Here is a 17717-nt window from a genome sequence, read left to right on the forward strand (position 1 = left end):
ACCAAAATAATAACACTGGAAAATACATTTCATCCCGCAAAAAAAAAACTGCCTCAACCTTGCCCCCACTCATGGAAAAACCAAAATGTTATAGCCTACAAAAGGTGCCAATGAGGAAACCAAAATCCACTAAGTTCTATAGGTCAAAACTGGCAGCAGCAGGACGCGCCTTCCCTTCTGCCCCTTGCAGTGCTCCCTACAACAAGTAACATCCACATATCGGGTGTCTCTGTACATGGGAGGAATTTCATAACAAATTTTAAGGGGGGGGGGTCTATTTTTATATTTTGAAAATGTGTAAATTTTAGGGTTATAGGAATGTATTACCGACAAAATTAGACTAAATTTCAACTCCATATTGTTTTAAAAGCAGTTTCTAGTAGCTTGAGGGGTGTATTTTTGAAAATGTACAATTTAAAGATTCTGCAAAAATCAATAAAATCTTTATTTGATTTGTAAGTTGTTTTCCAATAAACTTAAAAAAAAAAAACTTTTAAAAAAAAGATGAAAACATAAAGTTGAGATGTGAGAAATGTTAGTAAGTAACTCATTTAGGTGGTAAAACCTTCAAAAGTAGATAATTCAAAACTGTTTAAAATAACACATTTTTTAAAACAAATTGCAAAGTTATTTCTTAAGTAAACACAAAACACAGCAACCAAAACACGAAGTACAATGTGTTATAAACAAAAAACAAATCACATTTTGGTAAGTTAAAGTGTTCAAATGTTATCACCACATAAAGCGACAAATGACAGATTACACAAAAAGAGGCCGAGTCTTAACGTACAAACTGGCTGCGTCCTGAAGATGGTAAATTCCTTGAAGGGGTATTCCAGGAATCAGCATAACTCATGTACAAATGGGTCCTTAAAATATAAGCTAATATGTAATTAGTTGTTATTTAAAATGTTGCTCCCATTAGCAGAAAATTGCTAATCACATAGACGGTTATGAAGAAATAAAATGCTAATGACCCTTTAATCAGTCTGTTAATTTCCTCTGCGCGGTCCTTTGTAGAGCATACAGAGAACAAAAGATGGCTGCTGGTCACATGTCCACATCACATGTCCTGCAACTGCCTGGGCAGGTCATGTGATCACCACTACGTTTGGCTGTAGTCGGTTGGTTGCACTTCATCCAGTATGGCCGGTGTGTGGTGAGGGCAGTTACACATCATTACTATGGTAACAGAGCAAGAAAATCTGTTATATCATCAATGGAAGCAGAGGATAAGAGGGAGGAGGAGTTACTGAGAACTAAAGGATCTTGGGATTTGTAGTTTCCAGTGGAAGCCATCTTGGTGATAACTTTAGAGAGGCCATAAAATTTTGTGAATCATAAAATCAAACTATTTAAGCTCCATTGTGTGACTAATGACATTAAGTTTGGTTACATTTATTTATTTATAGCATCATGGGTTTTTATATCAGACCTTCATATTCCCAGAATACCCCTTTAACAGTCACTAACGGATATATCCACCAGCGAGGTGTTTTGGATGTATGAAGAGGGTCACAGGAATGCATTTTTTTTTCGACAATTTCAACACATTTGGATTTTTTTCCCCATCTCCCAGTAGGCGTCATGGAAAAATAAATAATTAATCACTGAGAAGTAAAGTTTATTATGCAAAACATAAGCCCTCACACAGCTCTAAACATGGGAAAAAGGGAAAAGGGAAAAACTTTTTGGTGGTGAGGAGCAACACATAAGTGGAAAAACACTGCAAAACCAAGGGGTTAAGTTTAGATTTTGTAACTATTTTGAGACTCATCCACTTAGTTTAAAAGCTGCAGAAGGGGGGCGTGGCTTAGCTGCCGAGCTGAATGTACGTCTGAGCTCTGAGCTCCGCTGATTCCAGCACAAAGCGACAATAGAAAGCAGCTGTGCACGCTTCCAAATCACTCCTTTGGGTGCTTACCGATGTCCCAGCCGCCCATGACGAGATACCGGGCGAAAAGAAAGCTGCAAAAGTAGGGTAAACTCGAATTTTACTTTGACAAGGAGCGCGGCAAAGATGGCGCCGGCACTCCAACGCACGCGGCCTCGCCGCAATCTGGCAGTTCACTCACCACTCCGCCGTCTTCTCAGAGGAGTAATGCCACAAGCAGCAACTCCACTCCGGCACGATCTCCCTCGGGGAGTCCCTCTCAACACATGGGCACACAAGGATCCACGGAGAGGAGAGACAACGGTGACCCGCCATCCCCGGAGACCAGAAGCCCGACAAAGCAGCGCCAGAGAATCCAGCATACAGAGGCAGAGCATGTAAGTGAGGCCCCTTTGCAACCCTAAGGCCCAACCCAAATATCTGAGGCCTTCTCGGGCTTTCACACATCTGACGAGCCAGCATCGGGGAACCTCCTAAGAGAAATGCTCTTAACTCTGGGCGCCACAATGCAACTTAACCTTACTAGTTTATTAACTCCCATACGGGTGGAAATTAAAGACATGGATGCCAGGGTCTCCCATGTAGAATATAAGATGAGTGACTTTGCCACCACCTTTAATCAATTAGCCAATGCTCACAATGAGTTAACAGAAGAGTTTGAAGCCCTGAAGGCTAAAATCACTGATCTGGAAGATCGCTCCAGGCGCAACAATTTAAAATTCAGGGGCATACCAGAGGACGTGCAAGCACAAGACCTACCCAAATACATCCAAGGGTTTATGAAAATGCTACTCCCGGAATGCTCAGAGTCAGACCTGGTCATTGACAGAGCGCACAGGGTCCCGCGCCCACAACATCTCCCAGATACAACCCCCAGAGACACTCTGGCCCGGATCCATTTCTTCCAAATCAAAGAGAAACTTTTGGCAGCCATCAGGAAAAAAGGTACCCTTCCTTCTCCGTACCAACAACTTAAAGTGTTTACCGACCTTTCCGCGGCCACACTGCGTCAAAGGAGGGAGCTCCTACCAATAACACTCGCATTGAGGGACCACAAAATCCCATACAGATGGGGATTCCCTGTGAAAATTATCATCCAGAGAGAAGGCCTCACTCACACCCTCAATTCAATGGAAGAAGGTCAGCGCCTCCTAAAAGATTGGAATATCGCCCTCCATCATCCGGATACCCCAGATCTCCGTTCTAACACTCTGTCGTAGGACTGGAAGACAGTTACCTCCAAGCGTGCCACCAAGCACTAATCCATAAGAAGCTGGATTTTGCGGAACATTTGTGTTTCTCCCAGCTCCGGCTATATCCTTTTTCTTCCCCCCCTTATGCGGTCAGCTATATTAGCTCTCCTGAATGTTACCCCTGAGAAGGGGTTTTAGTTCACTGATTGTGATAATGTTATTTTTCTTTGTTATTTCTCTGTTTGTTTAATGTTATAAGGCTTCCTTCTTACTGAATTTCACCAACCAACTCGTGGCTGGACGGGGGGATGTGGAGAGTGGGGAGAGGGCCACTGAACCGTGTTATACGGTAAGCATTTATAATATTTGCCACAGCGACATAACCGGACAACTATACTACACTAATGGTGATTAAATTTGCCACATTGAACGTGAAGGGACTAAACAACCCCTGTAAAAGAACATTTATGTGGAAAGAAGCAATCTCTTTAAGATGCGATGTATTTTGCGCCCAGGAAACCCATCTTCTTGAGAAGGATGCCCAGAGGATTAAACATCCGCTATTTCCACACATATTCCATAGCCACCATAACAAAAAACAATGCGGAGTTCTACTAGCTATCAAAGACTCTGTGGCCTTCTCCCTAATCTCATGCAAAACAGATACAATGGGTAGATATATTGTGTTAAGATGCTTGATAAATGATGTTGAGTACACACTGATAGGGGTATATGCACCTAACAAATGCCCTTTAAGATTCTTTCACAAACTATTACGCATAATAGACAAATCCCAAGGCGGTCATGTCATATGGTGTGGAGATTTCAATTCGGTACCAGATACGGCAATGGACTCCTCCTCTCCTAACAGAGCTCCTTCCCAGTCCCTCAATAAAACACTATTTGAACACGACCTATTTGACAGCTGGAGACTGCTACACGACACAGACAGAGATTACTCTTTCTTTTCCTGCAAACATAACTCGTATTCCCGCATAGATCTGTTTTTGACATCTAGATCACTTATTTACCTAATCAAAGAATGTGAAATAGACATTATTAAATGGTCGGACCATGCCGCTGTCACACTAGTAATTGATGAATCCCACAACCATACTGACAGTCGCATTTGGAGATGTAATGATTATGTCCTAACGAACCCAACCACAGTAGAGAAATTTACCAATGCACTACAGGAATATTTTTACTTCACAAAGAAAGTAGTAAATGACCCCTTCCTAACGTGGAATGGACATAAAGTTTTCATCAGAGGTTTATTCATGCAACTAAGCGATAGATTAAGAAGGGAAAGGGAAAAGAAGATAGACACTATTCTCTCTCAAATAAAGAATTTAGAAGCTACTAACAAATCCCAACCCACGGCGAACATTTCCGCCCAATTAATAGAAAAAAGACAAGAGCTAAGAAATTGCCTTTTATACATATATGAAAAAAACCTCCAGAAAACCAAAGCCCTCTACTACTCCCAAAATAACAAAGCAGGGAAACTATTAGCCAGCAAAGTTAAACATATTGAAGCCAGAGCCAGAATACCCTTTCTCTCAAAACCGGGGGACCCCTTAGCCAAAAAGATAGCTAACCAATTCAGGGACTACTACAACTCCCTTTATAACCTAAACTCCGATACGAACACCCCCCAACCTTCCAAAGAAGATATAAAAAACTTCTTGGCCAAGATCCAATTGCCATCACTAACAGAGGAACAGTTAATCCAACTAAATATGGCGCCCTCACAAGAAGAAATACAGAAAGTAATAAACTCACTCTCTCCTAGGAAAGCCCCAGGGCCAGATGGCTTTACAAACCAATATTTTAAAACCTTTCAGGACACCCTCCTCCCACATCTCGAGGCAGTTTTCTCAGAAGCAGCTAAAGTGGGATCTTTCCCCAAGGACATGATACAAGCCACCATTGTCACCATCCCTAAACCTGGGTAACATCTCCCCAAAACTTTCGCCCGATCTCTTTGCTTAATATAGATTTAAAGATTTATGCAAAGATCTTCGCTATCCGACTAGAAAGCTGTTATCCCCTCATTAATAAACCTCGACCAATCGGGATTTGTACAAGGTAAACAGATAACTGATAATTCCAGAAGACTTATAAACATAATCGACCACCTCAGCAGAACCGGGGAGGAAGCCGTGGTGGTCACATTGGATGCCGAGAAGGCGTTTGACCGAATTAACTGGTCTTTCGCCTTCTCGGTATTAGAAAAACTTGGCTTCTCAGGACTCATTTTACAGGCGATTAAAGCCCTATATTCCTGCCCTTCTGCTAAGGTCTTTACCAACAGAACCTGATGATTTGATATTAACAAATGGAACCAGACAAGGCTGCCCCCTCTCCCCCCTGATTTTTATACGATCTATTTAACCCCTTGCCCAACTTCTACGAGCCCATGATGACATTTCAGGGATCAAAATAGGAGATAGGGAACATTTAATTTCCCTCTACGCAGACAATATTGTCCTAACCCTAACCCTATCCAATCCTTCTACCTCCCTAGACAATGCCTTAGCACAAATCTCAAAATATGGAGCAATCTCATGCTACAAACTCAACATACAAAAATCCCAAATCATGCCCATCAACATTCCCCCGGCTTCTATACACACACTAAAAAGAAAATTTCAATTAGATTGGCAAACCCACCAAGTAAAATATTTAGGTATCAACATCACTTCCAAAGTCTCCAATTTATACAGAACAAACTTTCCCAGCTCCCTGAAGGCGTTGGGGGATGAACTACAAAAATTTTCAAAATCAGATTCCTCATGGGTTGGTCGCATTGCCACATTCCTATATCTTTTCTGTATCCTTCCCATCTATGCTCCTCTATCCTTTTTTAGAGAGGCTCAAGCCTTAGTAATGAAATACATTTGGGGCAAGAACAGACCTAGAATTGCAAGATCTATTATGTACTCACCCCGACCCCTAGGAGGCCTGGGAGTCCCCTATTTATACGACTACTATATCGCCACGCAAATTAAACAACTAAGAGAATGGTGGTTGGGGAAATACACCAAACATTGGACTCATATTGAAAGCCACTTGACCCCAAAGAGGAACCTCCGAGCCCTCTTATTAGAGGCCTTAAATCCAAAACCAGCTCTTCCCCCAACCCCTACCATGATCTCAACATCTATAGCCATATGGAAGAAGTTTCATCAAGGCTGCAAAAAAGAGTTCATACCCCTAGAGAAAGTTTACCCTCTGGTTGCCCTAGAAAACCTTACCCATAACTTAAACCTAACATCTTGGATAGAGAAGGGCATTGTCTTCGTAGGTGATCTCATGCAGGGAGACTCCTTGCTACCCTTTTCCAAAATTGTCCAAAAATATACCATATCCCACAAAGACCATTTCAAATACCTTAGAATCAGACATGCACTACAACAACACAAAATATATAGAGTAGAGGCCAACAGGCGCATTCTCGAGTTATGGTCCTACCCAGAAACTCCCCAATCGGAACTTCGAACCATTTATAGAGCCTTAGGATCTAAAGATACCTTCAATAAATCAACCCCCTTATTAACCTGGGAAAAGGAGATAGGGATCACTTTTTCTCCACTGGAGTGGAAAAGAACATTTCGACTCATAAACTCAACTTTTAAATGCATGACCTTTTACGAAGCAGCCATGAAAACAATCTTGAGGTGGTATCTTACCCCTGAGAGACTGAGTGTAATGTTTCCAGGTACATCGCACTCATGCTGGAGAGAATGTGGTGGTAGAGGATCTCTCTACCATATTTTGTGGCAATGTCCTCTCATAATGGATTATTGGGAAAGAGTCTTTTCCCTACTAAACACCATTATAGATATTCCTATAACCCCTTCCCCAGCCCAAGCCCTTCTCTTTCAAGACCTCGACCAGATCCCCACAAAACTGAGGCCCTTCACAGCCTTTTTGTTTATATCAGCTAAACTGGTCCTCACCAGATATTGGAAGTCTGTGACCATCCCTCAGATGGAGGAAATCGTATCACTAATGCACCAAACTTGCATATATGAACAAATGTGGGCGAAAAAGAGTCATACCCTTAAAACCTTCGAAAGAGATTGGTGCAAATGGCTAGAACTACATCCCAACTGCGCCCGACCACCCTGAAGAGGATGCCTGAGCATCATCCTCTTTCTCACTGAACCCCTTCACGATACCCAGTGGTAACTCTCCCTCCCCCCCCCCCCCGCACCCCCCCCATAACCTCGGCCAGAGAGTTCAAGACCATTACAGAGTCAGTATCTTAGGAAGGAACGCCTTTTCTAACCAAGTTTATTCAGTTTATCTGGTTAGTTATTTAGTTTATTTAGTTACCTATGTTGTACTTGGGTAATTACTTGAGATGTAGACCGAGACTATTCCGAATGTATACCCAACATAACAGCTTTGGAAATATTCCTTACTTTACACTAATATAAAACATCATCGCGCTGTCTTGTTTGTATGTTCTGTCTATAATACAATATCGTCCTACTCGAAGCTATACAGACGGTAATAATTAGATGGTCAAATATACCCTTCTAACTGCTATATGTGAAATGTTATTATTACAATGCCTGTCATGTTTTAGATCTTTCTTACTTTACCTTTGTAAGTGTTCAAAATTTTAAAATCTTCAATAAAAACTATTGGAATTAAAAGCTGCAGAAGAAGGAAATCAGATATACAAATGGTAAAGAACTGGTCGTGTTATGGAAAAAGAATGATTGTACTTCAGGAAAAGGGGAGGGTGGACAGAATAAAGTAAAGCTTGTAGAACATTGTAGAATCCTAAAATTCAGTATTAATATTAGCAAGTACAAGGCCGATGATAACAACCAAGTGGAGTTGGGGGCTTGTCCGTGGCCTTTTTATGAGCTTCATAAAAAATTGGAGCCTTTGGTTAACCTCAAGCTAAAATAATGGTGGAAATATGTTTCTGTATCACTTCCTGTGCGGCTTTCTTCATGTCTTTATTTCTAAAGCTGTATATAATGGGATTAACCAATGGGGTAAAGACAGTATATATCAGGGATAGAGTTTTATTAATATCTGGTGTTTGTCCGTTTTTTGAAAAAACATAAACCCCTAATAGAGAGAAGAAGAATATGGAGACCACAATGAGGTGGGAGCTGCAGGTGGAGAAGGCTTTCTGTCTACTGATGTTTGTTGGGATTCTTAGGATGGCCCGGATAATTTTCACGTAAGAAATAACAATTATTATACTGGGGATAATCACAAATGGAATACTTAATACATAGACCTGTACTTGTATAATAAATGTATCAGAGCAGGTAAGTTCTAATAATGGAAGAACATCACAGAACACATGGTCAATGTTATTTTGTCTACAGAACTTCAGCCTTGATAATGGTGCAATGTAAGTTAATCCAAAAACAGCTCCAAGTAACCAAAATATGATGACCAAGGTCACACAACGTGTACTCGTCATGATGGAGGTGTATCGGAGGGGGTTACAGATGGCCACATATCTGTCGTAGGACATCACTGTGAGGAGGAGACACTCAAATGCTTCTGTATTAAGGAAGAAAAAACATTGTGTCAAGCAATTAATAAATGTAATGACTCCCCCATCGTTCAATATAATGTAGAGGAGGTTGGGGACAATATCTGAGATCAGTAAGATGTCACTGATGGACAGTTGTGAGATGAAGAAGTACATGGGAGTGTGGAGGATCCTGCTGGTGGACACCAGGGTGATGATCAGGAGGTTCCCACATAATGTCCCACAGAATATTACAAGGAGTAAAGAGAAGAGTAGGATCCTTAGGTATTGGATTCCTTGAAACCCCACAAGAAAAAACTCCATAATGTCAGTCACATTGTTATCCTGCAGTTAGAGAAAGTAAAAATAAGAAAAGTTTCACTCATTGTAATATAATATAAAGGCTCTCAGTAAATCCAAATCAAACATAAGAAACAAAGAAATGATATTTTCTATCATATTTAGAGATATTACATGTTCCTCAAGCAAATAAATTTAGCTCTTATCTTATTAAACTTTGTATAAAATATAACATATGAATAAAATGATGAAAAAAGTAAATAAATAAAAAAACACCTCAATGAGAATGAATATGAGGTGATGGTAGAGCACATTCTACGCTCTATGGAGTCATCATGAGAAGATGCATATCTGTCCCTGCACTCTCCTCAATTTACAGACCTGGATGAGACTTTTTATTCATGTTTTGAATCAAATATTAGGGTAAAAGACAGATGAAAACAAATGATATATATTTTTCATAGTAATATAATATTATGAAATAATAATCATTGAACCTCCTCCTAATATTCCAAATACATTTTATCTCCGCATGTAAGATGAGAAGAATCTCATTCCACTTTCCAGGACCTCAGGTTTATTCATCTTCCTATTCTAAGTTTTCAGAAGAATTATTCCTGTTTTGTTTCAAGTTTTCTTTGTGATATGATGATTGGACATATCAGCATTTCCTCCCACATTATACATTGTCTCGCTGTATATATCCTGTGCAGTGACCTTTGTGGAGAGGCTTTGTCTTTGTCTTCAATATTCTCCTGAGGTCAAGTACAGAGCAAGAAATAAACATGATTATTTGTAATTAACAGATTATTCCCGAAAGATTGCTAATTATAGAGCAAAATATAAATAAAGGGCTAGAAAAAATTAACCCTGGCGTAACATCTGTGTCATCATCATTCTCTGTCCATTGTATGTCGTGTTGCCGAATAAGGTGGTGCCAACCACCATGCCCCCCCCCCCCCCCCCCAGCTAAGAATGCCTCCTACCTGGACCAGACCCAAGATTATAGCTTCTTACTGGTAGGTGATAGGACTTTGTTTCCAGCACTACACAACCTGTCTGAATCTCCATTACTTTTTAAAACCAAACAAAACCGAAATAGAGTGAGACCTAGATGCATGTTTGTCCTGTTATCTGTCTTGTATAGAGCATATGAAGTTATTGGGGCATATTTATCAGGACTGGCATGGTGCAGAGGCCCTGAGTTAATCTCAAATGCTAGCTTATGGCTAGCATTTGTGATTATTTGCCCCAATAAAGGGGGGGGGCAGGCCAGTGTGGGGCGATACTCTCCCCGAGGCAGTGCACTCACTGTCGCCAGAAACTTTTCTTTTTTGCCTGAATATGCAGTGGTGGGTCAATCATACACTGGCCCTTGAGCGTCAGAGTATGATAAATATGCCCCATTGGCCATATATGCTTTTGAACTTTAGTAGGGAATTCTATGAGTCTACATGTGTAAAGCACTGATGTACATAAAATGACCTGACATATGCTTACTTTGCTGTATACTTCTATATTTAGCGCACATCCTCTAGCACTTTTGTGTATCCCCATACACCCATTTACTAATTCCTTATGCCTGAATATATCCCAGCTTTGGCATCCTGTCATTCTTCTGGCTCTTGTGCATCGAACCTTCAGGAGACGCAATATGCTGAAGAGTGGGTCAGGGGATGGTCCTTGGGGTCCATGTTATGGATTGCCAGCAGGTTCAATTTGGGCTAGTTGTTCCAAGACTCCCAGAAAGGGTGTAGGGTTGTTCATACTGGGTACTGTTGGTCTACCAGGAGCTGATAGCAAAACACCACATTACCAATGGATTCCCACTACAGTAGTGTACAGTCTATTGTCACGGGTGCCCCTGCCACCCATATCCTGGGTCTCAGGCGCACCCATGTACCTCTGTGTGCCCCAGGCCTTAAGTCAACTGTCTTGGCTCCAGTGGCAGTCCCGTGTCCTAGGGTGCGAGTAAAATTTAAAGGGCCAGCGCGCTGCTAAACCCAAGCCCCCTGTGATTATCCTGATTTCCCGTTGTGACCTCGATTCCGTTCCTGACTCCGATTCCATGCTGCCTGTCCTGACCTACCCCAATATCCCTGACTCTGATCCCATGCTGCCTGTCTCGACCTCCTGCATGTCTCCGACTACAAGTTTGCCTTACGTTTCTATACTATGACTTGGCTGCCACTGCAGACAAAATGCTGCGACAAGTCCAACCTGCTTTGCGGCGTGCTGTGGTAAAAACCGGGTAACACTTAGACTCCGGTCCAAGGTGTCGGCTTACACCATCGTCTGCGGTGGTACAGAGGATCCACTACCACCGATCCTGACAGTAAGATCTGGCCATGGATCCCACTTAGATTCCGCAACCTGTTCTGGCGGATATTCCTACCATCATGGCTCAGCAGATCCAGCAAGTTGCCGTGCACTGTCAGCAACTCAGACAAGTCTCCGCTATGCTATAGCAGATATTGTCATCCCAGAGGCAGCAGCATCCGGTTCCTGTGGCATCCTGCGCTACTGCGATCACATTATCTTCTGCAGCACCCAGACTGCGTCTATATATGCCATCTAAATTTGATGGAGATCCCAAGTTGTGTTGGGGCTACTCCCCTCTGGAACAGGAAATACCTGGTCATGGCTAATATCACCACCTTCTTTGCCAAATTCCGGCCTGTCTTTGACGAACAAGCCTGGGCTTCTTCTGCTGAGACTGCCCTGCTGAACTTGCGTCAAGGGGACCCATCTGTCGGTGATTATGTGGTTCAGTTCCGTACCTTGGATTCTGAGCTCGCCTAGAATGAAGCCTCCTTGGTCCCAACTTTTAAAAATGGATTGTCTGGTCAGATGAAAGACGCCCTGTCTGCACCGGACCTTCCGTCTAAGCTGAGTGAACTAATCTCTCTGGCCACATCCGGTTTGCTGAACACTCTGAGGAGTGACGTCTGGAGCAACCGCAAGTCAGGACCCGTTGTCTGTCCCACTTGGCTCCAGCCTCAGCCGCTTTCCGTGCCTGTTGCAGAACAGCTCACGCAAGTGGATAAAACTTGTCTATCTCACCAGAAATGATTCAGACAAAGACAGGAGGGTCACTGGCTCTATTGTGCCAGCCCAGAGCACTTTCTTTCATCTTGTCCAGTCTGTCCACAGCATTCGGGAAAACGCCCGCGCCGAGGGTTCTTTGGAGAAGTGACCCTAGGTAAGAGCAAAGCCCCTCATTTGAATGTCCCTGCTCTTCTCAGTTTTGGAACAGTCAACCCGCTTCAAGTCTCAGCCTTCCTGGACTCTGGCTCTGCAGGGCATTTTGTGGATGTTGCCTTGGTCTCCCAGCATCACTTTCCTGTGGTTTGCCTATAGAAGCCACTGGTTATCTCTTCTGTCAGTGCGCAGATTCTCCATGACCATGTCCAGTATTGTACTTAGCCTCTTTCTCTGCAAATAGAGAGTGTTGTTTTATGTGCTCCCCCACTCTACGTCCTCAGTGCTTTTGAGCCTCCCGTGGTTGCAGCAACATGCTCCTGTGCTCGACTGGCAGACTGGGGAAATCTTTTGCTGGGGACCGGAGTCCCATTCCCGCTACATGGCTCTTCACCCGGTGTCTGTAATTTCTTCTGTGGACACTCCCAAGCAGCTGGCAGGCCTTTGCGCTGCTTATAAGGATTTTGCTGATGTTTTCTCTGAGAGTCAAGTGGAGATTCTGCCACCGCACTGCCCCTATGACTGTCCCAAAGTGGTCGGGTATACCCATTATCTGTGCCTCAGACCATGGCCATGCCAGCTTACATCAAGTAGAATTTGCAGAAGGGATTCACCCGCAAGTCGTCTTCTCCTGCTGGTGCTGGATTATTCTTTGCAGCCAAAAAGATGGCCTTCACTGCTCTTGACGGGCATTTTGAGTATTTGGGAATTCCCCGTTGAACTCTGCACTGCCCCAGCAGTGTTCCAAGAGTTCATCAACGATATCTCCAGAGACTTGTGTCGTTGTCTTCCTGGACGATATTCTGGTGTTTTCTCCTGACCTACAATCTCATCTGATCCACGTTCGGCAAGTTCTCAGGTGCCTACTCATAGCTCGAGAAATGCCGATTTCATCAGAGTAGTATTCCATTTATGGGTTACATCATTTCTGACAAAGGACTACAGATGGATCCTGCCAAGTTTTCTGCCGTACTTCAGTGGCCTTGCCCAGTGGGACTACGTGCCATACAGAGATTTCTGGGCTTTGCCAATTATTACCGGGAATTTATTCCACATTTCTACTCTCTTGTATTTCCCCTGTTACGCTGACTAAGGAGAATGCCAATCTGAGACTCTGGCATTCGGCAGCTGAAGAAACCTTCACCAAGATAAAGTCTGCCTTTGCAGTCACTACTTCGGGCCTCCGTCCACAGGAAGACCCAGGCCGACAAGAGACACAGGCCTCCTCCAGACTTCTCTCCAGGAGTTAAGGTGTGGCTGTCTTCTAGATTTGTCCGGCTGAAGGTTCCCAGCTACAAGCTTGGTCCGCGCTATCTAGGTCCGTTTGAGGTGCTGATCGCATCAATCCCATGCCCTATTTGCTCCACCTTCCTCCCACCATATGCATCCCGAATTCCTTCCACCTCTCCCTTCTGAGGCCAGTCATCATGAACTGCTTCTCTCGGCAAGTATCACCTCAAGGACCTACGGCACATTCCACCAATGTCATAAGGTGAAAGAGGTCCTGGGTATGAAGTCAGAGAGAGAAGCGGTTCTTTCTTGTTGAATGGAAGGGGTTCAGGCCAGAGGAAAGGTCTTGGGAACCCTAGGACAACATCCTGAATCGTGCTCTTCTGCAAAGGTTCCTCCAGTCCAAAAAGAAAGGTACTGTTATGGGTGCCCCTGTGACCCATATACCGAGTCGCAGGAGCACACGTGTACCTCCGTGTGCCCAAGGGACCTAACTTACCTGTCCCGCCTCCAGCGGCGGTCCCTGTACTGTCCGCACTCCCGTGTCTTAGGGTGCACTGGCTCTGTAAAATTTAAAGGGCCAGCAGGCCACTAATTACCGCTGGCCAGCTGACTGCCCTGATAAATTCCTGCCTCTTCCTATGTCCCCTGCCAGATCTTTGTGCTTCCATGTCTGAGAGAAAGCTGTATTCCAAGCCCTCTGCAATTATTCAGATTTCCAGTTGTGACCTAAATTCCGTTCCTGACTCCATTTCCGTGCTGCCTTTCCTACCTACCGCTACGTCCCCGCCTCTGATCCTGTGCTGCCTGTCTCGATCCCCTGCCCATCCCAGACCACGAATTTGCCTTACGTTTCTGTGCTACATCGTGGCCACCACCGTGGACAAAGTCATGCCTGTGTAACGACCTGTTGGTACCATGCTGCAACAAGTGCAACCCGCTTTGCGGCAGGCTCTGGTGAAAACTGGTAACCACTTAGACTCCAGTCCCAGGTGACGGCATAAGTCATCGTCCTTGATGGTACAGGATCCACTACCACCGATCCTGATATCTATGAGGATGAGGGGTGACACAAGTGCTTACAGTCTATGAGGATTAGGGAGGACACAAGAGCTTACCATCTATGAGGATGAGGGAGGACACAAGTGCTTACAGTCTATGAGGGTGAGGGGGTGACACAAGAGCTTACAGTCTATGATGATGAGGGGATAAAACAAGACCTTACAGTCTATGAGGATTAGGGGGTGACACGAGAGTGTACAGTCTATGGAGTTGAGGGGGTGAGACAAGAGCTTACAGTCTATGAGGATGAGGGGTGACACAAGATCTTACAGTCTATGAGGATGAGGGGGGTGACACAAGAGCTTACAGTCTATGAGGATAAAGGGATGACACAAGAGCTTACATCTATGAGGATGATGGGGGTGACAAAAGAGCTTACATTCTATGAGGATGGGGGGGTCAAACAAGAGCTTACAGTCTATAAGAGTGAAGGGGTGAAACAAGATCTTACAGTCTGTGAGGATGAGGAGGTGACACAAGAGCTTACAGTCTATGAGGATGAGGAGGTGACAAAAGAGCTTACAGTCTATGAGGATGAGGAGGTGAAACAAGAGGCATAAGATCTTGTTTTCAAATACTCTTTATTGTTTTAACAGAGCCTCATACAAACAAGCGAGTACATCACATAATTTGCGGTATTTCATTTGGAAAGCAGAGGATTATAATAATATTGCACTAATAGCTTTTCGACATTTAGTCTCGCAAAGCGGTCTATATTTTGAGGAAGTTGGCTCTCTTTCCCAGATCCCAGTGCACTAGCTATTCCATGCAATATGGCTCCTCTACTTTTTGCAGCCACATTTTTGGGATTAACAATTTTGCTGCGACAGCAATTGTGTCCTAAGGTTGTCCCTCCGAGGTTTGTGCACTGTTAGGTAGCCAAAGTCATATTAACCCCAGAACTAGCTGTAGTTAAGGCAAGCTTATTTTATCTCTGCCACTACGGTTTTCCAAAGATCGACTATCCAAAAGATGTGATAGATGCCCATTCCAGTCCTCTGGCATCTCCAACATGCATCTGGGATGGAGGAGTTTATCTTATAAAGGATATGTGGGGTCTTATACCACCTAGATACAAGCTGAAGCTGAATTCTTATACATCTGGAAAAAAACATGTGCTCTTCTGAGTGTGGGTGTCACCTCACTTTCCGTAAATTGGACCCCCATATCCGCTTCCCATTTTGCAATTTATGGAGGGGGCCCTAGTGTCTGAAAAGAGTAGGTACTTATAAAGCTGACCAGTAGTTTTTCAAGGGAGTAGCACTCCAGCAATGTGTTTTCAATTTAGCTATCACCCTCTTACAAGTTTGTTTAAGTGTGTTTTGCTAAAAGCGAAGCTGTCTTCCTTTGTCCAAAAGCCAGTCCATCTTTCCCTGGAAGTCTCCAAGCCAATGTCTTATAGTAATGTCATGATAGTCATCCCAGAAAAATGGCTTCGGCTTTTTTGATAGATCGTCTATATATGGTAATACAGGTATAGGCCTTAATGTAGAGAGTGTTCCCAGCAGTTTCCACCTCATGTTTAGAAAAGAACAGGTTGATAATGCACCTTGTATTAGGCAGCTGTTGTATGTCGCTTTCAGATCCCCGTGTCTGACAAACCACAATGGAGTTTCTCTGCTCTATTCAGTAGATGTTTCTCTAGACTAGTATACAAGTTATCAGAGTGAACATGAGCCATTTGTAACCACCTTTGCATTTGGGCCAACCAGTAACAAGTTGTAAAATTGGGCAAACCCAGCCATAATTTATTTTTAAGTGCAGTCTGCATCTGGTATCGGAATCAGATATGGATATAGATATTGATGAGGTAGTAATATCAGTGCTGTGTGCAGAAGGTAAGTGCTCCTTGGCATTATGTAAGTTTTCAACAAGTTCTTTCTACTGAACCAGGAGACATAAGGAATGCTTAGTGACCTATGATATGTGAGTTTCAATACTCTTTAACCCCCTACCAACACGTGACATACTAGTACTTCATGTGTTGGCTGCGGGTGAATGGAGTGGCCTCACGGGCTGAGCACTCTCTATAGCCGGTAAGTGTTTGCTGAACATAGAAAGTGTTAACTTGTCCATCTCTGCCTGCCCATGTACCAGTGAAGATCGCTGCTCCCTGTGACGTCATCAGGGGTCAGTGATCGGTTGCCATAGCAGCCTCTGGCGTTTGGGTTTTAACATATTCATTACAATGAATGAGAAGGAAAATCCCCAAAACTGCAATACTCTAGTATGGCAGTATATGGTAGGATCAATCAGACAAGCTAGGGTTAAAGTACCCTAGGGGCACTGAAAAATAGTACAAAAAATTAATTAAAAAAGTAAAAAAAAAAAAGGATTATTAAAAAACCTAAAAATTCAAATCACCCCCTTTCTCAATAAGTCCGATCTATCAAACTATAGTAACAGTTTTTCACAGCGTTTAACACCGTAAAGAAAAATAGCATATTTTGGCATTTAGAAAAATATTAAAAATTCAAGAAAAAGTGATCAAAAGTCATACAGTCTTAAAAATAGAAGCATCATCAAAAGTCGCAATAAGTTACACAACCCACAGCTCCATACAACATTCATTATGAAAAAGTAATTAGCCCCAGAATATGGCAATTTTTTTTTTTTTTTTGTGCAGGCGGTTTAAATGTATCGTTTCAAATTTGATTTCCCTTGATCGCACCGCCTCAAAGAATAAATTAGACAAGTCATGCGGGGCACTCAGTAAAAGCCGTAAAATCCAAGCCCACAAGAAATCGGCGTAATTGCTTTTTTTCACCAATTTCACTGCATTTGGATTTTTTTCCCACTTCCCAGTACACAGCATGGGATATTAAATACCATCACTATAAAGTACAATTTGTTACACAAAAGTTAAAGATTTTTGTAGATTTTTGAAATGCAAAAACAAAAAGGGGCCTGGTCATGAAGGGGTTAAGGGGTCTTTGGGCAATTTAATCCCCAAGTAATTTATTGAGGTATCTGGCCATTAAAACTTAGATGTATTTTTCAACTTATTCTTGCGGCAATGTGAAATTGGGAATTTTGGATTTCTAGAAAGCCGCTGTTTTATAGGTGAATTCACCTACTATCTACCCCCCCTCCCCCCAACTTTGTTTTCCTATATTATTCCCTGGATATGTGTCTCCATCACAATGATGAACAGACTCGATGACAAAGGGCCTTAGTAATTCTAAAGGCAGTTGACAGGGTGCCATTTACCTTTACTCTAGCTTGGGGGGGCAGAGCATAATTAAATAATTCTGGAAATAATTTCTGGTAAACCAAACTTTAGAAGGGTTTGTTTCATGAACATCCAGCTCACCCTGTTGAA

General features: G+C 43.0%; 1 protein-coding gene across 1 annotated transcript; it reads right to left on the reverse strand.

Annotated features, from left to right (window-relative positions):
• Positions 1 to 8005: 8005 nt before the first annotated feature.
• Positions 8006 to 8926, reverse strand: LOC140128718 (olfactory receptor 11L1-like). The gene has a single exon (XM_072150415.1). It carries the CDS (start codon positions 8924 to 8926, stop codon positions 8006 to 8008), a length of 921 nt encoding a protein of 306 aa, XP_072006516.1.
• Between the last annotated feature and the right edge of the window lie 8791 nt (positions 8927 to 17717).

The sequence above is a fragment of the Engystomops pustulosus genome, chromosome 4, assembly GCF_040894005.1.
Source record: "Engystomops pustulosus chromosome 4, aEngPut4.maternal, whole genome shotgun sequence".
NCBI lineage: Eukaryota > Metazoa > Chordata > Amphibia > Anura > Leptodactylidae > Engystomops > Engystomops pustulosus.